Genomic DNA, 25607 nt, shown 5'->3' with positions numbered 1-25607 from the left:
TTAGAATCCTTAGATTCCTTAAAGTCCAGGCTTGGGTTTTACTTTCTATGGGAGCCATCTGATTGCTCCAAGTTCAGTGTTTTTCCCTCCTTCAGTTCCTTGGCACTTCTTTTTCTGTGCACCTGTTGAATTCCTCTAGTAGAATGTAAGCTCCTTAAGGGCAGGAAATGCTTTGTTTTTATATCTGAATTCACAGCATCTAGCAGAGCACCTGGCAGGGAGTAAGCGTTTAATGTCTGCTGACCTGAAACGGACCTAGTCCAAAAGTAGCACTGACTTGCACATAGGAGGGACTGATCAATATTTCCTAATGAGTTCTTTACAATAGTAGGCTGTGTTAATGAAGCAGGCCTTCAATGTGTCACTGACTCAACTCTTTGGGAATCAAATATCTTCTTTAATTATCTAGTTTCTCAGTCAATCAACAAGCATTTTAAAGTGCCTACTATGTGCCAAGCACTGTGCTCGGGGGTGGGGATACATAGACAAAATGAAAGTCTTTATTCTTAAGGACCTTACATTATATTGGGAGAAACAAAATGGGTATATGTCTATATGTATTTGTATATACAAAACAAATACCGGGTAATGGAGTGGAAGAGGAAAGTAGGGACTTTGTGTGGAAAGATGTATTTGAAGGAAATGAGAGAATTCACAAAGTGTAGGTGAGAAGGGAAGTGCAGTATAGACATGGGGTGCAGAGATGGGTAAATAGGAGATCACATGTGAGGAAAAGAAAGTCAATCTGACTGGCCTGTGGAATGTGGCAAAGAGGACAGTGTCTAACAGCAAAGTCCAAATGGAGCCAGGTTATGAACGGCCTGAAGGCCATAGGAAGCTGGTGGAATTTACTGAGTTAGGAGAATGGTTTGAACAAACCTGTGCTTTAGGAAGGTCATTTTAGCAGCTGGGAGAAAGACTGACTACAGTGGGGGAGGGCCTGGAGGCAGGGAAATCAAAAAATGTGGCAACTGACTGAATATGTGAGATGAGATATGTAAGGAGTCTAGAATAAAGAAGAATTTGTAAGCCTGGGTGACTGGAAGCAGCTAATCAGGTGATATAATGAATGGAGCACAAGACTTTGAGTCAGGAAAAGCTGAATTTGACTGCTGCCTCTGACACTTACAAGCTATGGGATCCTAATTTCTTGCTCAGTTTCTTCATCTCTGAAATGGGGATAATAACAGCAACTACTCTCAGGGTTGTGAGAATAAAACAAGATGACACACACATACACTATGATATATATGATATGTAAATATAAATACCAATTATATAGCCCTTTACAAACCATAAAGATATTTATTTATACACACACATCTATGTATATAATTGTAAACCATAAAGTACTATGCTAGCTATTATTATTAGAATAATGAATGGTCCCCTGAACTGCAAAGGGGTAGGTTTTTAGTGAAAGATAATGAGTTTCATTTTGGACATGCTAAGTTCTTGAGGTTCTCATGGGACATCTAGTTAGAAATGTTAACTAGGCAGCTGGACAAGGGTCAGGTATACAGAACTGGAAGTCTTCTGGTTGGAGATAATTAAACCCATGAGAGCTGATGAGGTCACCAAGTAAGAAAATGTAGAGAGATATGAGGATCCAGTGCCCTTGGGTCCTTGGGTGTGCCCCCTTAGTCGGGGGCATCATTTTGATAGCTAGTCATCACAAGAGCCTGAGAAGGAGCCATCAGACAGGTAAAAGAGGCACCAAGGGGGAAGCCAGAAAGGAGAGGGGATCCAGGGAGAGGTGCCAATGGCAACAAAGGCTGCATGCAGACAGGTCTGGAAGGGCAAGGGTTGAAAAAAGGCCATTGGATTTGGCAATTGAGAGACTATGGATAACTTTAAGTCTAGTGGGTCTAAAGCCAGCAAGAGTTGGTGAAAGGAGAAGAACTGGACACAATGATAGCTTGCTCTAGGAGTTAAAAAATAAAGGTTGACATCTCAGGAGGAGAATAGAATCTAGTAAGGGTCTCCTAAAAAGATTTTTTACATGGAATCTCTAATTACCATCTATGTTCCCAAAGAGAACAGAAATGAAATAAGAGCAAATACTTTTTTCACTCATCAGATAACAATCTAAAGAAGCTGACTTTCCTACCCTGTGAACAATTACAGTCTAATATGGGAAATAAGGCTTGCAGGTAAAAAACAAACTCCAGTGCAACATACAGTGAGGAAGTGCAATAGATAGAAGGCACCATGAAAGTTCTACAAGGGGGAGAGATGATCACACACCTTGTGTTCCTTTGGGTTTGCTAAAAGGGCTGATGAAAAGGAAGAGGTCATGATGACTTGAGATTTTGGATGACCTACAGAATCAATTCCTCATGTTATCCATGTACCTCAAGGTGAACTCTAAGCACCTGTTTACCTCATATAAGCAGGTTTGATGGAAGGGCTGTCCACACTGGGGATTATCACACACTTGATCTGGGATGGCACCTTCCAGGCGATAAGCATAACAAATTCCACAATCCATTGTGAAATCCTTCAAATGAAAACTGTAATTTAATTTCCATACTTCATTGTTTAAAATAGAAAAATGATGTGGGGCAGTTTAAGATAATGCTTAGTAATTTTTTAAGGTAAACAAGCATCATTTACAGATGATGCTATCATTACTATGCATCTTCCAACAATATTTGTAAGGGAGTTTTTCCTTATTTAATTAATAACACTGGCACAATAAACATGCTCTAAAGGATTATTTTCTTAGTTAGCATGAAGCTTGGACCTTTTAATTATTTTCCTATATTATATTGAAATAGAATACCAATGTCACTGTAATATGTAAAGCCTAGGGCTTGTAATTAAGTCACAGAATTTTACAATTGTACAACTTAACTTTTTGAAAAATGATAACTCTGTCCAAAATTCAACTTTAAGGTTATTTGTACAATATAGCGATAGCTAAGATTGAAAAAGCTGCACCATTACCTTCATAAGCAAGTCTACTAAGCTAATTAGAACTTTATTTCAGTCATCCATATGAGAATAGTGTTGGAATACCAAACATCTCATTAGCTACTCTGAACCTTTCCCCCCCCACTTTTAATAATAATGATGTCTGTCATTAATCACCTTACTGCTTGCTATGAGGACCATGAAAAAAAGTACACTTATAACCACCAATCAAAGGTTAACAAGTTCTTTGATGCAACTGTTGCTTGCAGTTCAGAAATCTTTGTTATAATATTCTGCCAATTATTTCCCTTTTCAGCTTCTTTTCATTCTGTTAGATATAAGGAGATCGTTTGACTTTCATCAGGTTACCCTATTTAGGACAGTGTATTATTTCTGAATAACTTACAGATTTTTCCAGGACAGCACGTACTGGAAATTCAATTTCTAAAACATTTTTCAAATTCTGTAATAGGCTATTTTCCGGATCCCTAAAAGTAAAAAGTAAAAATATTTTATCCAATAACTTTCAATTCAATACTGTTTTTTGTAAAAAAAAAAAAAATACATTTAGAAGATCAGGCCATGAACGCAGAGAAAGATTTAAAATTGTTTTCTCCCAAACTTACCACATATGTATATTCTTGCTCAGCTTAATTCCTAGGGGTTTTACCACTTAAGGGAAAAAAAAAATCCAACATATCAGTTTTTCTTCCTCGTATTTCTTTTGGTAGTTCACATATTTTGAATAGTACTTGCTTTTAAACTATGTGGTTAGAAAGTCCAAAACAATTATTTTAATTGATAATCATTACTATTAGATATAACAAGGGGGAAATACATTACTATTTATTACTTTAAAATTAATACAATTAACTATATAATGCTATTTGAAGCAAAAGCAAAAACATTTTAGTAGTAGCAAACAAAGGTTACAAGACTTAGTCTATCTTAAACAATTAGTTAAAATTAAAAAAATGAAACTGTCATACCATGATCAGCACCAAGAAAGAAACATTCAGGAAGCATTGTGGGATGCCTGGGGTCTACATCTATATTTATTGAAACATTGTTTCCTACAATGTAAAAGGAAGATATTAATTAAAGATCATGGAAATAATTTAAAATAATTATAGCTCTGGCAGGAGAAGAGAGAAAAGGTAAGGGAGGTAAGGGGGAGATGGAGAGGGGAGAGAAAGAGGGACAGTTTGTTTCACCGTTTCTTAAATAGGGTTAAGGAGATCAAAATTATTATTTAAAATGGAATTCCAATTTACTGAACAGTGCTCAGAAGACTAATAAAAGTAACAGGCATATTACTCTTCTAAAGATGATGTTTGCACAAAAAAAAATGTCTTATTTGAATTACGACAGTCTTCCAAGATCTATAGGGCTACCACAAATCAGCTCACAACGAGAAACTTAAGTAATGACAACACTGAGTTTTTAGTGCCCCTTTAAGTAAGTTTCTCTTTCATAAAACCACATGGGTCAGATGCCAAAGGAACTGATATCAAGTAAATGGTGACCACTGCCATCTGCACATTTTTAAAGTCCTTAAGATGTTCAGCATATGGCCAAGCTTTATGACTGGTTTGTGAAAATACTGACTGAACTCTGCTGGATAGGAGGCAGTTCCTTTTAAGTGAAAAGAGATTCACTCAAGAGGGAAGATTCTATTCATAAAAACGAAGCTCATTTAAACAGAAATTATCTATACTGGAAAAACTTAACAAAAAATTACTCTATTATTCAAGTTTCCCTAAAACAACTTTAGTAATGTATTAACTACTGATTTCTTCTAGTCATAATTAACACTATAGTTTAAAAATGCCATTAATGTAATGATTGTTTGGAATGAACTGTAAGTTATTTATTCTGTTCAAGGACCATTTTGGTTTCATCTTATATAAAGATGGAAATATGATAGTTTTACGTCTCTTGTTGAGGTTACTCTGAAAATAAAGAATTAATATTTAAAACATAATAAAAGGAAGCAATCAGCATCTATAGAGAAAAATGAGAAGTCCTTTGATTTAAAGAAAAAAAACCACTATGATCCAAGTAGACATTTTTTAAAAATCCAGATCTTTAAGAAATTAATTTATTTCAAATTCTGAATAAAAGAGCCTTTGGCAAACTGATTAATCCAAATAATGCTAATTCCTTACTTTTAGAGGGATCCCCAGTGCCTTAACTTGCCTAGGCAGGAGCCAAGGTAAATTAGTTTTCAGTCAGCTGGCTAAATACTTGGCCCTTGGAAGAAGGGTGGCAGTGGATCGTAGGTGGGTGTGTCACAAAGGGAGACAAATCAATGCCTAAAGCATGGAAGGAGATAGAGGGAAAATGTAGAAAGGATGCATCTGTGTAATTGATACTATCACTTGCTTTCTCAAGGATGGGGGAGAGACTGGAGGGAGGGAGAGAAACTGGAACTCAAAATTTTAAAAAATGAATGTTAAAGTATAATTCTAAAAAAAAGGAAAGGATGTCTTAATCTAATAAATTATGGAGAAGAGAAGTGAAAAACCAATCCATTTCCACCCATATAATCACTAGAAGAAGTGGAAATAAAACAAGATAGGGGAATGAGAAGAAAATAAAATACAAGGACAGCTACTTATTGAATACCTCTAAAGAAAATCCTTTCATTATTAATATCTGACAATTGTCCCAATATATCTTAATTTGGTTTATTATTTCATATTTAGACACCTTTAGGCTTTTTGAAGCTATAAAGCATGAAATATTATGTACAGAATAGCCCAGGGAAATACCCAAGCATAGTGGAATATTTAGCTGTTTTGTATATAATCCACAGTGCCTCAGTAGAAACTACTGTAATCCTTGGGCACTTTGGAAATGATTCACAGCTCAAAATCATCCCCATTGTGTTGTGAATCATCGCTAGAAAGAAAAAGATACAATTGCCCTATGTGAACTGTAGTCCAAAATACAGATTTTCAAGTCAACAAGCATTTATTAAGTGTTTACTATGTTATTCATCAAAACCAAAATTACCCTCTCCTCTAAAATAAAATGGTGGGGCAAGTATATATTCAGTATTTCATAAAAGCACATCTAAATCTAAAGTGAACTATTCATTGGTCTCAATCATTATCCATAAATAACAAATTACATGACATATCTTTGTACCGTTTGCCCTAGAAGGGATAGGAGATGGGGAACAGAACAGAGCTAAAGCTCTGGTACAAATGGTATCATGGCATACGTCTGAAGCTATGGTCAGAGATTTGCTTGGCTACGAGTGGCTTTATTTAATTATCACACACACAAAAAGGCTGGACTCCACCTCCCCTCCCCTGGAATATGGCACTCTACTTCCACTAGAGTAAGTGCATTATTTAGAAATACTCTCCATTTCTAGCAAGGACTAAGTACCAGGCAGCAAGGCCGGAATGGGTAGAGCAAATAAATAATGTGATAACTTGGCAGGAAGTAAGTAGCAAGGGTGGGCATATCTCGGTGTCATCTGCTTTATGCTGCAGATACATAGCACTACTTTATAATTCTCATTATAAATCGAATCATTTTAGGTGCAACGGGGAATCTTCATAAAAGAATTATATGGTGAAGCCTTTCCAAACTGAAGAGTATTTAGCTACTAACTGAACTTTACTATTAATCTATAAATCTAGATTTTCATGTTTCAGTCAGCTAGCAAGCATTTATTAAGTACTTAAGGATTTCAACATTAATGATAAAAATTTGGTTTCTAAGTGATAGTGTAAATACAAAAGCTCTTTTACATAATTTTGTACAATCTTTTCTAGTATTTTCTATGCTGTTTTGGGGGTCCAGACCCTTTATTTCATTGGTGTGGGTAACTCCCAGTGAGGGAACTCCCTTTACCAAAGCCAAATGGCAACTGTTTTACAACTTAGTCTTCAGAATTACCTGTGTGGCACCTGCCTCTGGGTCAAGAAGGCCTGGGCTTTAATTTTGCTCCTAACACACGCTGTGTCAAATGCTCTTAGTTGAGCTCTTAGTACCTCCAAAGGATTCTCGATTTCCTCATCATATAGGAGATGTCTACATAGAATTTTCTTACATAATATTTGTATTTTCTACACATGACAGTTAAACCAAAATGATTCTGGGACATCAAATTATGTTTAAAATAATCTCTACTTTTTGTTGTTCGGTCATTTTTCAGCTGTATCTGACTTTTCACAACCCCATTGGGGGTTTTCTTGGCAAAGATGGTGGTTTGCCATTCCTTCTCCAGCTCATTTTACAGATGAGGAAACTGAGGCAGGCACACAGGGTTATGTGACTTGCCCAGGGTCTCACAGTAAGGGACTGAGGCCACATTTGAACACAGGAAGATGAGTCTTCTGGACTCCAGGCCCAGTGCTCTGTGCACTATGGCGCCACCTAGCTGCCCTTGTTCAGTTGTTTTCACCAAGTCATTTCCAGAGTAAGGATAAAAAGCCACATGTGACTGGAATTTGATGAGGGAAATACTAGAAAATCTTTATTACAGCAATATTTTGTCAAATCCACTGCTCCACCTAGCTGCACCCAATTTGTACTTTACCTTCCTTTTAATGTTCAACCAGAGCACATTAGCAGTATACAAAGAAATCAGCTACCAATCGAATACATACCTTTGTTATTTTCTTCTTAAGCAAAACAAAATCAACTACTTTTTTAAAAAATTAATTTTTAATTGTTTTCTGCTTACCTATTGCAATTCTTCTCATAGTTGCACTCCGTGTGGGTTTTTCTGGCTCCAGAATCCAAGTCTTCTGATCAATCTCATCCATGACGTCCCAGAATGCCTTTAGTGATTCTAATGCCACCAAAAATTGACTATGAATGTTTGTCAGTGAACTCTGTGGGAAGTTGAAGGATGAATTAGTCATAGGATATTCTACTAAAGGAGGATGACTTCTTTCCCTTAAAACGGAGCATAATCACAAATTTTTAAGATTTCACTCTCAGCTTAAATTGTTTTGTGGTTGGCAAATGTTAGCTTATCTTCCCCCCACTCTTACTTAGCACCTGCTGGTTCTAGATTCTTTCTTTTTTTTTTAAGTTGAACATACATCTACAGATTTTAAGAAAAGAATGATTCTTCTAAAAGTATATACTTTTGGCCATTACTAGTACATACAGAATGGTAATGACTAAACTACATAATATTACATGCATGTACATACTGCTTTATATTTCTATTAGGCTATATCTTAAGGATGCTTTTCATATAATTCCAGCATGAAATAATTTTTTGTAATTTCCTTCTAGCTGTGGTTATCAAATCAAATGAAGTGCTAGTTGTAATTTGATTTAACTAGATCTGCTTTAAATGCCATTAGTAAAGGATTTTACATTTCTTTCATGAATTCAAATGGTAATTACAAACAATATTTTTCTCTACATTTAACTTTTAACCACTCTTTGAACTCAGTGTTTCGGACATTAAACATTTTATCAATTTGCTTAAACACATTTTCCATAAGTGAGAATTAAAGTACAGTATCACTTTATTTCGATGATTGAAAATACCATTTTAAAGAAAAAAAAATATAGCAAGTTAGGAGTTCCTCCTAAAGTTCCTATTTAAAGAAAACATAAAGTATGTTCAATGGAGTTAATTAGTATATGAAAGTTTTTGTTTTTGACAGAATAACAGGATAGTTTCTTTTGGGGGAGGATGCAAATGGGGAGGTCATCTTTCCGTCAAATCTGCTTACAAGGAAAACTCAAAGCTTTTACTTATACATTCGAAACTATTAGGAATGTTTAGAACACCATCTATATATAAAAGTTATTTACGGTTTCAAAGACATATGTGATCTGATAAAATGTAATATGATATGATAGAGTAGATATAATGTAACATAACATAACACTGAGATGGCTTGTTTCGGAACCCCCAAACAAGTACGTTTCTGAGAAATGGAACAGGCAGCAAAGTAAAGACCTTTCAGCTCATCAACTTTCTCCTCACCGAGCTTTTCAAGTACACTGAAGAGGAAAACTTCCTCGATAACCTTCTGCAGCCACTTTCATATTAGCATGACCCTGGACGAGTCACTTAACCTCTGTTTGCTTTAGTTTCCTCATCTGTAAAATGGAAGTAATACCAGCAACTGCCTCCCATGATTGTTACTTCTAAGGTGCTTTGCAGAGTTTAAAGGCCTGTAGAAAGGCTGGTGATGACAATGCTCAGAGGGAAGGACAGTTCACTTTCCTAATAGCAGCTCCCACACTGCTCTAACGTGGCCGACCAAGATGTCAGAGCAGGAATCAAAGTTACATGCTATAGGAATAGCCTCTGAATCCCAAAGTCATTCCAGCTGGGTCCCTGAAACAATCTGGTTGTCACGTAAGCTGCGTACGGCCTATTAGTATTTTTGTAGGGTAATTAGGAAACTCAGATGGGCAAAAATTTTTCCTTATTTTTTTTTCCCTCGGGATTTACATGTCACTCCATAGTCATATAGAGTCACTTCAATTCACAGATTCTAAAACTGGATTTTCTAGACAGTTTTTTCATAGTACAAACATAGTTGTGCTATGTATACACATCTTAGGTATTATTTGGTTTCATTTGTTATATTAATTAAATTTAACAAGGAATTTAAAATAATTCTGAACTATAATTCTGGTCATTTCTTGGTACTGGTAACCAACATGTTCACCTAGATACTCTTTCCTCATGTGGTTTTCATATCTCTTACTTCTACTACCTCACTTAATCACTCCTTTGTCTCCTTGGCTGGCTCATTATCCATATTACACCTCATAATTGGGGGCATTTTCTAAGGCTCTGTCCTGGGTCCTCTTCTCTCTCAGAGATTCTATAAGTTACCATGGGTTTAATTATGATCTCTATGCAGATGACTCGCAGATGACTCACAGATGTATATAGCCAGCTGTGGTCACTCCCTTGAGCCTCAATATTATATAACCAATTTCTTTATTAGACATTTCAAACCTGATATCCCTGTCCATGTCCAAAAACAGAGTTCATCTTTCCCACCAAACCCACCCCTCTTCTAACCTTTCTTATTTTTGTTAAAGGTACCACCAATTCTTCCACTCTCCCAGGTTCTTAGCTTTAATGTTCTCCTTGACTCCTCATTCTATCTTACCCCACATAACCAATTCACTGCCCAAACCTGCCATTTCTACATCCAAAACATCTCTATCTCCAACCTTCTTCCATATCATATCCAACTTCTATTCACTCACATTGCCACTATCCAGGCCCCCCTCACCTAGATTACTGCATCCATCTGCTAAGTGGTCTCCCATTTTCAGGTCTCTCCTCATTCTAGTTCACCTTCCACAAAACTGACAATGATTTTCCTTTGGTGTCAACCTGACCATGACATTCCCTTACTTGAACTCCAGGGGCTCTTTATTGCCTCTAAGAATCAATTAACCAATGAACATTTTATTAAGTCCTCTCTCTAGTTTTGAAAGCCCTTTATAACCTGACACCAATCTATGCAGCTTCACTGTACATGACTCCCCTTCCTGAACTCCAAGATCCAGCCAACTTGGCCTTCTCTCTGTTCCTTACACAAGCTATCCCACTTTAGATCTCCACCTCTCTGCATTTTCAATCTCCAATGCCTAGAATACACTCTCTCCTCACCTCTTTTACCGGAAGTGATCTCTTTTTTTCAAGAACTCAACTCAAGCACCATATTCTATACAAAACCCTTACTGATGCCTCCCAAACGACTTTAGATTTATCCTCTTTACATTTATTGTGTACATATTTATATCTGTACTTGTCTCTCCTGTTAGAAAGTAAGCTGAGAGCAAAGATTGTTTCAAGTCTTGTATTTCTGTTGCCAACACCTAGCACGTCTAGTACACCGTAGGTACTTGATGCTTATCAATTTCTACACAGAGGTAACTTATTAAAAATAGTAACCCTCAAAACAGTCATTTCTACATTTGCTTCTGCTCTGCTACAGCAAACTTCTGTAACATTTCTACATCTTTGTATATATGATGAGAAAAGTTAACTAGAAGTGATAAGAAGCCAAAGAAAAATGGGAGACTAGGGACCTCCAACAGAGTGTGACCTATAGGCCAATATCCTCCAAGAGGGTGTGAGATCTTTAGAAACTTTCCACATAATAGAAAATAATTTCCAAAATAACCATTTATTCTTTTGTGTTTGCTTGTTCTTGGAGACATAAGACTTGTGTCTCTCTTTTTTCCACTGCATCATTGGCTTCTCTCACTGTTTTTCCTATCATCCCCCTTTGTTCACTGTGAGCATATGTTAAAATAGGTATTTTATCTTAAGCTACTGTTAAAATGAATCATTCTATACAAATTGTAAATAAGAAACTTTTAAAAAAATCCAACAAAGCACAAAATAAATAGCCATATAAATTATTTTGTAAGGGGATTCTGGTCTTTTAAAATCATTAAAAATATATCACATTTAAATAATTGCAACTATTTTCTTGTCTTCCTTCCACCCCCAGGAGGGGGAGGGGTTAGAAGCCAGTGATTTTGTGATAAGCTGTATAACTGGCATGGCTAATCTTCTTCTCTGATGCAAATGAATCAATTAAATGAAAAAAGATGTTTTTAAATCCCCTACCACTCAAAACAGTGAACTCTTATTCCTCTGACATACAAATAATTGAAAAATCAGTAGTTCCGTGTCATTTTGGTAAAATGATTTTTGTACAGTAAAACTTTAAGATAAATCGTAACATTAGGGCCAGGGGTCCTTAATAGATTTCAGGGGGTCTGTGAACTTGGAATTTTTAATATTTTGATAAGTGATTTCTATATAATTGGTTTCCTTTTTAAATTCAATGTATTTTATTTTATGCATTTAAAAACATTTGTCTGAGAAAAGATCTTTAGACTTTACCAGACTTATCAAAGGGGTATGTTGGGGCCAACTCATATGGGCTTCTGGGAATCAATTATTAAATTTTCATTGTGAACATTTACATCTCAAAATCAGCAAATACTATATACAAATCATGGCTTGATTTATTGTTGCGGTGATTGTGTAGACTTAGAAAAGTGATGGAGAAAATGTTAACGACTCATATTGAACTTAAAAGTGTGTCATGCACATTCCCTTCCCGACCCCTCCCTGGTCCCTCATCCTCCTCCCCACCCCCACCCCCACTCCCGTCCCCCCAGGGGGCTGGTTGTTAAAAACATTTACCCAGGTAACCTTGGGTCCATGGCACTGCAAAGGTTTAGAATATCTGCATTACACATTAACTTTCATCATCAGGTCATTTTTGCATTTATTTAAGTTTTCTTTTAATTTGGCAAAATAAAGAATAAACCACCTCACAAATAATATTCAAAGAACTATTGAAAGGTTATTTAAACATTTTAAAAATCTACTCAATGCATAAATGTGTCTTCTGAAGAAAAAGGCCATTATTATATGTAAACTTTATCTTCCCCTAAGTCACCTTCTACGGTGCTAAGGAGAGACGTCTACCCTCTCCTGGCTCTAGGTTATCATTTAGTTATTATCATAATAGTACTATAATAAACAGCGTAGGCCCCACACCAGGACAAAAAAAAGTGAATATTCCTCCTTAAGCAACTTCATTAGCTATCAAGAAATGATTCAGGCACTGGGAAAAAATTAAGCTCAGGAGAATTTTAATGATTTGAATTTAATTTTTCCCAGGGCAACAAGTAGTTGGTAAAACTTAAAAGGTAAAAATAGAATCTATGAAACATTAAAATAACATGAGTAAAACTAGAGTTAAGGCCTGGAATAAGCAACAGGATAAAACAAGAAACCTGACATATTTCATTCTGTTACCTGATTATATACAAACTTAACATAAGGAAAATCTATTTTAAAAAATTATAAATGTCTAAACTCAAATATATTTGCATTCCTTCCTTTAAAAATTACTGACTAGAGGGGAAGATGGGGGAGGTGGTAGGGAACCCTTGAACCTTATTCTCATCAGAATTGTCTCAAAGAGGGAATAACATACACACTCAGTTGAATGTAAAGATCTCTCTTATCCTACAGGAAAGTAGGAGGGGAAGGAGATAAGGCGGGTGGGGGAGGTAGATAGAAGGGAGGGCAGATTGGGGGAGGCGGCAGTCATAAGTAAAACACTTTTGAGGGATAAGGTGAAAGGAGATAGAGAATAAAATAAATGGGGTAGGAGGGAATAGGATGAAGGAAAATGCAGTTAGCAATTGTAAGTGGGAAAAAAAAACTTTGAAGCAAGTTTCTTTGTAAAGACCTCATTTCTCAAATATACAGAGAACTGATTCCAATTTATAAAAATAAGAGCCATTCCCCAATTGATAAATGATCAAAAGATATGAACAGTTTTCAGATGAAGTAACCAAAGCTATCTATAGTCATATGAATAAATCAATATTGACTGGATAAATGCAAATTAAAATGATTCTCACACTTATTTGATTAGCTAACAGGGCAGAAAAGGAGAATGACAAATGTTGGAGGGGATGTGGAAAAATCGAGACATTACTGCACTGTTGGTGAGTTGTGAACTGATTCATCCATTCTGAAGAGCAATTTGGAACTATGACCAAAGGGCTATAAAACCATGCACATCCTTTGACCTAGCAATACCACCACTAGGTCTGTATCCCCAAAGAGATAAAAAACAAAAAGGAAAAGGCCCTATATGCACAAAAATATTTACAGCAGCTCTTTTCTGGTGGTAAAGAATTGGAAATTGAGGGGATGCCCATCAACTGGGGAATGGATGAACAAGTTGTGGTATATGATTGTGATAGAATACTATTGTGCTGTAAGAAATGATGAGCTACTCAGAAAAACCTGGAAAGACTTGCATGGGCTGATGCAAAGTGAAATGTATGTGTACAAGGTAACAGCAACATTGTAAGATGATCAGCTGTGAATGACTGAGCTATTCTCAGCAATACAATGATCGAAGACAACTCTGAAGGACTTATAATGAAAGATGCTATCCATATCCAGGGAAAGAACTGATGGTGTCAGAAGATAGATTGAAGCATACTTTTTTTTTTACTTTATTTTTCTTGAGTTTTTTTTTGCATATGTTTTCTTTCACAAGATGACTATTATGGAAGTGTTTTGCATGACTACACATATATAACCTAGGGGGGTGGGGTGGAAGGAAGGTAGAGAATTTGGAACTCAAAAGTTTTAAAAATGAATGTTAAAAATTGTTTTTACATGTAACTGGGGAAAACAAAAAAAATACTTAAAAAAAAAGATGAGCAGGATGTCCTCAGAAAAACCTGGAAAGACTTACATGAACTGATGCAAAGTGAAACGAGTATAACCAGAACACTATACACAGAAAAAGAAATACTATAAGATGATCAGCTGTGAATGACTTAGCTATTCTCAGCAATATAATGATCCAAGATAACTCTGAAGTACTTATGATGAAAAATGCTATCCATTCCCAACAAAGAACTGATGGTGTATGAATATAAACCGAAGCATACTTTTTTACTTTACTTTTCTTTATTTTTCTTCTTTTTTTGGTATTTTTTTTTACAATATGACTATTATGGAAATATGCTTTGCATGACTACACATGTACAACCTATATCAAATTACTTGCCTTCTCTATGAGGGGGTGGGGAGAGAGGAAGGTAGAGAATTTGGAACTAAAAATTTTAAAAACAAATGTTAAAAATTGTTTTTAGATATAACTGGGGGAAAAGAAAATACATACTAAATACTTTTTAAAAAATTACTGATGTCTTTTGTTTTGCTATAAAACATATTACCCAACAACTACCACCTTTCCCAATAAAGGACACTTCTGCCCAATCAAGTGATTGTGACTGCTAGCACATGTTACTTTATATTTTTGTGATCTATTGTGTATGAGGCTTTAATTGTAATCACTTGGTACCAATATTTTCTGTTGTCTTTTCCCTGAGCGATGTTGCCTTTTTATGTTTATATCTACCTGTGTGCGTGTGTGTGTATATGTGTGTGTGTATCATTATCATGTGTATTTTTTCGGGGGCTCTGTTTTCTTCACTCTGTATCACTTCATTTGATTGTTCCCATGTATGTTCTTTGAATTCTCCCTATCTATCATTCCTTACTATACAATAACAGTCACATACCACAGTTTGTTCAGCTACTCCCCAATTATTGGGAGATTTTTTTCCCACAGTTTTTTGTTATTACAAATAATAATTTATAAGTAGTTATGTACATACAGGAGTTTTCTTGCTATCATTTACCTATCAACCTAGCAGTGGGATCTCCAGCTAAAAGGATAGAACAAGTTAGCACTTTTCCTTATGTAATTCCCCAGGACTTAACACAGTAGTTGATACAAAGGAATCACTTAATAAATGCTTTCCCTTGATTCATTCATTCTTTTGCACAATGTTTGGACCAATTCATAGGTCAACTAGCAGTGGATCAGAGTGCCTATCTTTCCACTTGCCCTTCAACACTATATATTCTCCTCTTTTACAAGATGGATGTGAAGTGATATGCCAGATTTGTTCCAAATTACATTTCTCTGATTATTTGACTCCTTTTAAATAATATATTCTAAAATTTGTCAGAAGAGCCACTGAACATTTAGAAAAGAAAGCAGTGATCACAGCTTTCTGGAGGACAGGTTACACAGAACTAGCCTCGGTTCCTTTTTTAACAGGTGTACAAACAGGTGAATCTGGGAAGGCTACTGATGTAGCTTACACAGATTTTACACAAATTTTACCAAAACATTTGGCAAAAATCTCCTTTATACTTGTGCGAAACAGAGAGAGGTGAGCTCTCTAGTTAGGTGCATTCTAAACTGGCTGGATGTCCATCCCCCAGAGTAGTCATTTAATGGTTCAATGTCACCTTAAGAAGGAGGATTCTAGTGGAATCAGCTAGGAATCTAGGCTTAGAATTGTACTGTTTTCCATTTTTACAAGTGACTTAGATAAAGGCAGGGATAGTATGCTTACCAAATTTGCAAGTGACACAAAACTAAGAGGTAGAGCTAATATATTGGATGACAGAGTCAGGATCCAAAAAGATCTTGACATGTTAGACAGGTTTCATGGAATTATTAAGATTACATTTAAAAGGAATGAATGTAAAGTTTTATATGTGGGCTCCAAAGATCAGCTTTACAAGGTGGAGAGATGGGGAGATGGAGTTAGACAGAAGTTTGAAAAAGATTTGGGGGTTTTAGTGGAATTAGGGTTCAATACAATTCAAAAGTATAACATATAGTAAAAAACAAAAAAAAAAACCCCAACATTCTAACCTTAAGCTCCTCTAGAGTCTAACACCAATAACCCAGACTGGCCTGCCTGGAGATGGCCTGGGGATCTCCAACGGAGATCTCCAGTGGCTATGTCACTGACACATAAACTCTGACAGGTTCTGTAACCTTGAAAAAACTTCAAGTATAATCCTACCAGCAGACCATGTCTGCTTTCCAAAGACCTTCTTAGTAAAGTCCAGAGAGGCTCACTGCCAGTAGCCTGGTTAGGTGATAGTAAATCCTTTAGCCACAACAACCCAGGAAACAAAGAAAAGTGCAAAATGGCATTCAGCACTAGAAATGGGAAAGTGTCCTAGATTTGGAGGAGGGGGCTTGAGTCTGAATCTCAGCTCTGCCATTTAACAGCTGTGTGACCTTAAGTGAGTCACTTAATCCTTGTGGTCCTTAGTTTCCTCATATGCAAGATGAAGGGATTAGGCTAGATGACCTCCAATATCTTTTCGAGCTATGAATTTATGGCCCCTTCTTTTCAGTGACAATGACAATGTGGATGAAAAGGGGGTTTTGGAAATCAAGAGCTACACAGTTTTTACAACTGTTGGTATTATAATGTGAAGTTCTCCAAAGACCAATAAGTGGACAAACTACTCGAAAAACGTAATCCTATTAATCTCGAAATTCTTCTATTCTACATTTATAGTCAATGCTAGAACCAGGTTTCACACTGCTGTCTTTGGGGCAGTGAGGTGGCACAGTGGGCAGACCGCTGGGCCTGGAGTCAGGAAGATTGAATTCAAATGTGACCCCAGACGTTTACTAGCTGTGTGAGCCTGGGCAAGTCTTTAACCTCTGCCTGCCTTAGCTTCCTTAAATGTAAATTGGGGATAACAATGGCACCTACAGCCTCGGGTTGTATGTGGATCAAATAAGGCCTTAACACAGTGCCCTGCACAGAGTAAGCACTATAAATATAAGTTGCTGTTGTCGTTACTATTTATCTCGGTCATGGTTCCATATCTAATGTAATGGAACATCCAAAGCCTGAAGATTATGATAAACAATTTCTTTAATAAAAAAAAAATCAACGACCTTTTCCCTCCCCCAGGTAAAAGTAGTCCACATGACAGTAAATTCAGCCCACAAAGCAGCTCTCTGGGTTATCCAGAGCATTCTACTGGAGTCTTAGAACTATCTTTATACGCTCCTTGCCCAAAGGGTCTCCTGCTGGGTTCTAGGTCAGTCTCCCTGGGAGTAAAGTTAACTCAAACTGCCCCAAGTCTTCTCTACAGCTTTTTGGCCCACAACCTTGGTTGGTGGCAGGAAAGTATAGGGATAATCCTAACTACTAGGCCTACCCAGTTGAAAAGTGTATAGAGATCTGGGTATAGACTGTTACGGGACAGGGGGCTCAGAGGTTTTCTTTGGAGAGGTAAATAAAGGAGTTGGAGGAAAGGATTTTCATCATGTATCCAAAGGCAGTAAGAAGACATTCATCATTTTTTGGAGTATCTGGTCCTCTTGTTCTCATCCCACCATAAACTGGACTTTGCTCCTGGGAACACTGGCTCTGATGGGTAAGTTTATGCCTTACCTTGACCAGAAGACAGGTCACTCTGTACCTCCCAACTATTCCCAAAGCAATCAGTGAAGACTCATAATAATAATAATAATAAATAGTAGCTAACTTTTATATAGTGGCTACTATGTGCCACTGTGCTAAGTGCTTTACAATTATCCGCTCATTTGATCCTCACAGTTACCCAGGAGGGTGGGTGCTTTTATGGTCCTCATTTTATAGATGAGGAAGTTGAGGCAGACAGAGTTTTAGTGACTTGCCCAAGGTCACACAACTAAGTATCCGGGATGACATTTGAACTTAGGTTTTCCTGTCTCCATGCCCAGAACTTTATACACTGGGCCACCAGCTGTCCTGTACATCATGTTTAAGTCCTCTGAGTAAAGGTGGAGAAATCACTGAACCCAGTGGGAACTAAAATAACATCAGAAAAAATAAAATGATGATTTTAATAGGAAGTAACTGATTACAGATGTTAGTCACCCTGAATCAGCTGTCTGTACGAAAATCAGACCACCAATTTGTTAGAACAAAGATCTAAATTAATACAAAGCTGTAAGAATAAAATTTTTTAAGATATGATATGCAATTAAAAGAACTCCAATCTGACCTACTTAAGTGAAATATTGATGCTGAAAAATGTGAAATGGTGGGAGGAAAGGGCATCAATACAGACTGTAATAAGTTCATACACTAGTTTAACACATATACATCAATTGTCATAATGAGACTAAGAGAGCCTCTACCTTAGTCAGCATACACTTGACATTCATAGGATCAGAGATTCAGAATACGAAGGGACCTTTGAAGGCAACTAGTCCAACACTCTCCTTTTACAGATGAGGAAACGGCAGTTCAAATGATTAAAGTGAATTGTGCAGGGCCACACAGATAGTCAGTGATAGAACAGGTTTCAAGCCCATGTCCTCTAAATATAATGCTTACGCTTTTTTTTTTTAATGGAACTATCCTATGTTACTTGTCAACAGAGAGATAGTGTCAAGGGCTATACTAATTTACTACATAAACCCGTTTGTAAAATCTCATAGCAGCACTTCTTGTAGTGGGAGAAAAATGAAACAGCATGTACCCATTCACAAAATGCGAAACAAAATGCAGCATATCAATGTTACTGTGCCATAAGGAATGACGACTATAAGGAATTCAGACAATATTCAAAAGATTTGTATGAACTGATGCAGGATGAAAGAAGTAGAAACAGAAGAACACTATACAAAATGACTTTAATCATGTAAATGAAAAGAACACAAAAATTAAGATAAATGCTGTGTAACTATAATGACCAAGGAGATCAGAAAGTGTGTGTTATCAGGAGAAGTCTCTGTAGCAACTGGTCTTGCTTACCTCTTTTCATGTGCGATGAGGACAGACTCACTGAGTTGTGGAGGGTCTGTCGGTGGAGGGCTTGGGGGGAAGGAAGGGGTGGGATGAAGAGCTGGGATGGGAAGGGTAGTGTACACCCAGAAATGATTGCAGTATAAAAACAAAAGACAACTATCTATACGGTAAAAGATTATGAGCAATGTTGCCTGAGATGAACGGGAAGTATAGTAAAGGAAAAAATAAACCTCAGTTTAAAGAAAGCTTGGCAAGAGACACAAGTGGGCAAAATCATCCTGAAAACATGGAAAGAGCAAAATGGAAGAAGGACGACAGCCAAAAGATGGTAAAGATCTGAAAAGATCTTCATAACATTCTTTGCACTCTCATTAATTGGCAGAACTACCACATTTGACTCCTAATATCATAGTATCGTAGTCCTAGATGCACTGCTAGAAGGAGAGGAAATAACACCAAAGACAATCCAAACAGGAAACGTAGCTCACCTAGACCAAACAGAGACCACAGCAGAGGTTGGGCTGGGGCATTAAGGAATTATTTTCCAAGGTAGCTGAAGAAGAAAACAAAGGCATGTTAAAAAAAACCCAAACAACAACAAAAAACCCTTGGGCCTCAAAGACGCACTCATGACAACTTTCCTATTTCCAAAAAAGTTTTACAAGAATAATCCTTACAACAACCAAAGGTATTCTTCCCAATGGAATTAAAAGGGAACTGACAGGATTTTGCAATTCTCATTCCCCAGTAAATCACTTCATACAACTAACAAAAGGATGTAAAAGGACACAAGATCCCACTGGACTTATTGTTTGCTGACAATTTAAAGTAACATTTAATTTAAAAAAGGAAAATGATACCTTGAAGGCTTTTCTCCAACATGGTATCTCCCATGCAAATGTCAAAATAATATAAGATTTCTTAAAAGATATAACAACAGTGATAACCATGTTCAATGAACCCTCATCATATCAAATGAGGAATAAAAGGTGTTCACCATTCTGAAGGAAATCTAATGCAGCATCCGAAGGATTATCTAATAGGAATTCTCCCAGATGCTCATCATTACAGGTAACATTATGCCAATTGTGGACTCCTAAATGAGATCCAAACTACTCTAAAGAGTTTAACATAACTGTCAACATAAGAAAAGTCAAGTGGATGACAAATCCCTATGGTACAGGTTATGCAGTTATATGCAGTTAAATGGACAGCCTGTAAAGCTCATCCAGTGGTATATGACGGAAAGCAAAGAAGAGCTCCAGCATACCGGGTGGTGGCAAATTTATGGAAGGACATCCGTAAGATTCCAAATGATGGGCAAGCTGCAATGAAGGAGAGAATATCCCCACATGCATGAAATAACAGATCCATTTGAGTATTTACTATATGCAAAGTACTGTAAGGCAGCTCAGATACAAAAATAAAAATGTCAATCACTCTCTGTCCCCAAGAAACTTCCAAGAGTCTAATGTGGGAACAAATTATGTACACAGATAAATAAATACAAAATACTTTCAGGAGGGAAAGAACATTAACACACACATCCATGTGGAAACTCTTTAGGCTTTGAAATAAACTCTGCTCCTGAGATACCCTAATAAAGTTCTTGAAATGATCATTGAACAATCCATTTTGGGGGACACTGGAGTGGGACGTATGGACTTCTGATTTTATTAGTGTAGGAACTCATCTGTAACACAGTATTAGAGTTGCCCTGAGAAGCTAAGTGATTCATGGTCATACAGCTAGCATGGGTGAGGAGTAGCACTTGAACACACATCCTTCCTGCTTCAACACTGGCCCTATATCCAACACGTTTCTCAGCTCATGACTAAAATTGGTCCAGGTGGAAGGAGAGTGTGGCTGCCGGCTGATAAGGATGTGTTTGTGGTTCACTGTGCTAGCTAAGGCAGAGATGATGGATAATGCTTTGAATGGTGTTGATAAGTCAAATGAAACTGACAGCAATACGATGATGATTTCCTGAAGGGCAAGGTGGCTTTGATCTGCAATTAATTTTGCAGAAACAATAATCAGGATGCAAAGCCCAGGAAGTCATACAGCTGTACCTCCTCTGCTATTACTTAAGAGAAAAACACAAATGACCAAAAACTAAGGTAAGATTGGGAATTTTAATGAAAACAAATTGGAAGGCTACTCCTTAAGTCAATACCCATTCAGTCCTGTGTTCTCATATTACCTGCAGCTGCATCTTTAGTAGATAGAGCATAGTAACTGACATTCATAATGATAATAAAATCACCCAGAAAAGCTTACTTATGTTGTTATAATTCAAGAATTTTAGAAGCTTTTGGAAAATTGTCCATAAAATATTTAAAATCAACAAGTTCTATTACTTAAAAGGTTAACCCTCAGCTATCTAGGAAATTTATCTATTCAAGATAGTTTATTCTGGGCTATCAATATCCTAGGTGTTACCCTACAAAGGAAATTTATCTTCCTGTTATATTTTCTCCAAATACTTTGGAGCTAAAATAAAGCACAAAATACCTACCATGATACATCAACATGTATAAGGAATATTTCCTTAGATGAAGGACAAAAGAGGCAGAATAGTAACAGTTCATGAACCCATTTCTTAGAGCATGAAATTTTATGATTTTTATATGTGAAAAATACTACAGAGGGGGAGGAAGAAAGGTATATGCTAGAAGTAAAATGTTAGATTTTCCCCCATAACTGTTATTAAATTATGTTAAACTAGGAAAGCACTTAAGCAGAAAAGTGTGAACACTGCCAATCTCAAAATGTAACGCTTATTATCTTTAAAAGCATTTTGTTACTTTTATAATACCTGAAGTGATATAATCATGTCAGTCACTTAACCAGATCTTAGAGTATAATATCTTCATCTTAAGTACTATTATTTCCAGTATTTTAATAATTTTCACACAGTCCTGGAATGTGATCTTTTGTGCTCTGATGACACTTAAATTAATAGCATAATTTTCTGCTACTTGCAACAGTTGCTTTCCATTTTGATTTTTTACATTTTTCTATATCTCATACAGATAAATCCTCTAATAATCTTTTTATCTTTATCTTTGGGGAATTCAAAAGGCTACAATAGAAAAAGGAAATATCAAGGGATTATAAAGCAGATACTTTTAAAAATTCAATTAATTTAATACTAATTGTAATTTTTCCAATAATGTTCCTTTAAAAGGGAACTAAATCTTTTAAATACTCAGTTCATTTGATCTTATTTGCATGCTTCATTGATGTTGTCAACTCTCTCTCTTATTGTATATCTATATCTGAATCCATTTAATCAAATCATATTTCTTTGTCAAGCAAGCCATAAAGAATTTATCATCTCTTTTATACCTCATTAACTAGTTTATTTTGACCACTGCTGACCACTGTTTATTTAAGAGACTCATACTGATACTATTTTTCTTCATGCTAATGGTATTTGCCCACAAGGTCAAAATGATACAAACAGAAAAGTATCTGCTTCTGAATACTAACCTTTTCTAGAATTATGTTGGCATGCTGGTAAAAATCTGTCAAGTGCATTTTGAAAATAAGTAGGCACTTAATCTTGCCCAGCTAAGCTACCCTATCTGCTTGACTAGAAATATCAAACTTACAAGCAAAAATAAACTGACATCTTTTTATTTTAATCATGCCAAACTCAGAAGTATGGCACAGAATAGGTTGGCAATATCTAGTGTTTCAGAAAAGCTCATGCTAAAAACAAAATTGAGATAATGACCATATTGTATATCTTTGCATAGTACAAAATTTTCAATGTTACTTGTCATTGAAGGTCACTGCTCCAACAAAATCAGCAGATTGCACCAATGTTAATTATCAGAATCATCTTTTAGGTTCAAAGATTTTTCAGGAAGTGGTTGTTAAAATGTGTGGTTCAAAAAAACAGCCAAGATTTAAATATTCAACACAGATACATACCTTCTGGCTGATCCAAACACCTTCAACACCGAGACCACGAGACGCAGAGGGGCAGGGAAGACTATACTACCGAGCATGTTGTTCAATTGTTTCTTAATCGTGTCTGACTCTTCGTGACCCCATTTGAGGTTTTCTTGGCAAAGAAACTGGAGTGGTTTGCCATTTCTTTCCCCAGCTCATTTTACATATGGGGAAACTGAGGCAAGCAGGGAAAGGAAGGGAGAGGGAAAGCAGCTCAAATTCAGAAGACAGTGTCATGGGCAAAGAACAGCAAGAAAGTCAATGCCACTCAAATTGAAGAGTATGAGGGGAGAGTCATGTGACAGTAGACCGTAAAGGTAAGAAGGGACCAGTTGTGAAGGGATTTAAAAGCCAAACAGACGATTTTATATTGAATCCCGGAGGTGCTAAGTAGCCACTAGCGTTTGTTGAAAAGGGGAGTGATACGGACAGACCAGAGAGGTGGGAGGCAGGCCATGGGAGGCTTTCACAATAGGCCAGGTGTGAGAGGAAGAGGGAACCCCACCTAGGTGGCAGTAGTGTCAGGGGGAGAGAAAGGAGAGTAGATGAGAGATGTTATATAAAGGTAGAAACAAAAGAACTTTCATTAGCAAGCTGAGGACAACACTTGCCTACCCTGAGCAAAACTCATCATCCTCACCCCAGCATTTAAAGTATATCTCCTGTTTGCAACTGTCCATCAGAACTATGGGGCTTCACTGTGGCACAAACAGCTTCAAACACACAGACACACAGACACACAGACACACACCATTAAGGGTAGGATTTTCCGGCATTAAAACAATGTATGTTTAGAGGACATTTTATTTTAAAGGTGTCTCTCTGGTTCTGCCTTCCTTCTTGTTGTGCCATCAAACAACTGCCTACTTTTTCTATGCCTGCTGCCAATTCTCATTGAGGACACCTAGGACCCCACAGGAATGGTTTTTAAAGTATAAATTAGCCCTGGAAACCAAAAAAAAGTAAATAGTCACAGCCTATCAGTTTGCCTTGCTAGCAATGCATATCATTTAAAGGGACAAACAAATCATGAAGTTGGGAAAATGTACAGGTCATAATTGTGCGGAAACTAAGTTAGAGGTCATTGATTGACAGACATACATGGAGGGGCTCTGTATCACTGTAAGTGGAAGAGTCCTAGAGAATAATTAATCTAATTCTTTTATATTATAAATGAGGAAAATGAAGGTTAAATAACTTTGGCTTAAGGTCACATAGCTGGTGGTAGGGCCAAAACGAGAACTGTGGCCCCAATCTTTTTTAGAATATATAAAGTTAGAAAGTGTAAGTTTAAAATATTTCTTATTCCCAAAGTGTTTAAAATGACAAAATTAATAAGATAATTAGAAACTGTCATCTAAAACATCTTTTTAATTTGTTTTTATATATGCTAATATAGAATATTCTTTCAAAATTTTAATAATATGAATTTCTTTTAAATAAAAAAAAATTAGTCAAAACTTTGATAGTTTTAACTTCTTAGTAAAACCATAATAATAACTGAGACTTGCCTGGGGTTGTCAGATGTTATTTATAAAGTAATTCTTCAGCAATCATCTACCATAATCATATGGCACCACGGCTAATTAGAAACAAATAACATCAACTCCATTTTTGTTTGTTTTTTGGACACTGGAAAGTAAGACAATATCTTTGTCTTTCAATGTATGAGTTACATTAATGTCTGAGTACATAAACACCACAGGTAACATTTTTCCTTGCCTCTATAAATTCTGGCTAATTTAAGAGCAACCAATGAATAAAATGATGGAATATTTTAACTCTAGAACCTATAGTTGTACACTAAGAAAACAGAAAGCTAGGCATCTTAAGAGCTTCATGAATAATAAGACACTGATAAATTTCTTTAGCTGTTTAAACTAAATTAAGCTGGTATCTCAAATATTTAATTAATATGCTCCATGGAGTTATGCTGAGCCTACCAATACTATTGTGGACTTAAACTCAATGAGATTCCCATTTATTGAACATATATTGTACAAAACCGAGCACTTTCTATATAGCAAGGAGCTATCTTAGATATTGGGCAGGGCAGAGGGGGTGGTGTGAAAAGGAGAATAAGACATGATCATGGCCCTCAAAGTCTAGAAGGGAGTTAAGACACACCAAGACTTATAATACTGAGTAAAATGAATGTAGGAGCACAATTAAGATATAATGACAGCTTAAACTAGTGGCTGTGGGAATGGAGAAAAGAGGAAAGATATATAAGAAGAGTTGCGGAGGTAGACAGACCAATTCAAAGGATGTAGTCAAAGATGAGTTGGGCTAATTCGATCCAACTCAACAAACATTAAATGGTCAACAAGTATTAATTAAGCATCTGTCACCACACATGGCAAAGGAATGGCCCAGGGGAGGATCGTGATGAAGACGATTATAATGGTGATACTGAACATTTATAATGCACTTTAAGGTTTGTCTTTAGAGTACTTTTCATTTGATCCTCACAATTCTATGGACCAAGTACTACTGTTATCCCCACTTTAGAAGTGAAGAAAGTGAGGCTGAGGGGTGGGGTGGGGGGGTTGTTAAGAGACTTACCCAGAGTCACA

General features: G+C 36.5%; 1 protein-coding gene across 1 annotated transcript in view; it reads right to left on the bottom strand.

Annotated features, from left to right (window-relative positions):
- Positions 1 to 25607, bottom strand: part of FANCL (FA complementation group L) — a 78987-nt gene that overhangs the window by 1123 nt on the left and 52257 nt on the right. Inside the window, exons 8-12 of the mRNA XM_036751923.1 lie at positions 7622 to 7772; positions 3906 to 3989; positions 3543 to 3588; positions 3323 to 3404; positions 2384 to 2500 (exon numbers count right to left, since the gene is read on the bottom strand). Coding sequence (XP_036607818.1) covers positions 2384 to 2500; positions 3323 to 3404; positions 3543 to 3588; positions 3906 to 3989; positions 7622 to 7772 — 480 coding nt within the window. The remainder of the gene's footprint in view (positions 1 to 2383; positions 2501 to 3322; positions 3405 to 3542; positions 3589 to 3905; positions 3990 to 7621; positions 7773 to 25607) is intronic.

This window comes from Trichosurus vulpecula, chromosome 3 (genome assembly GCF_011100635.1).
Source record: "Trichosurus vulpecula isolate mTriVul1 chromosome 3, mTriVul1.pri, whole genome shotgun sequence".
Classification (NCBI taxonomy): Eukaryota; Metazoa; Chordata; class Mammalia; order Diprotodontia; family Phalangeridae; genus Trichosurus; species Trichosurus vulpecula.
This window is presented reverse-complemented; position numbering and strand designations above follow the sequence as displayed.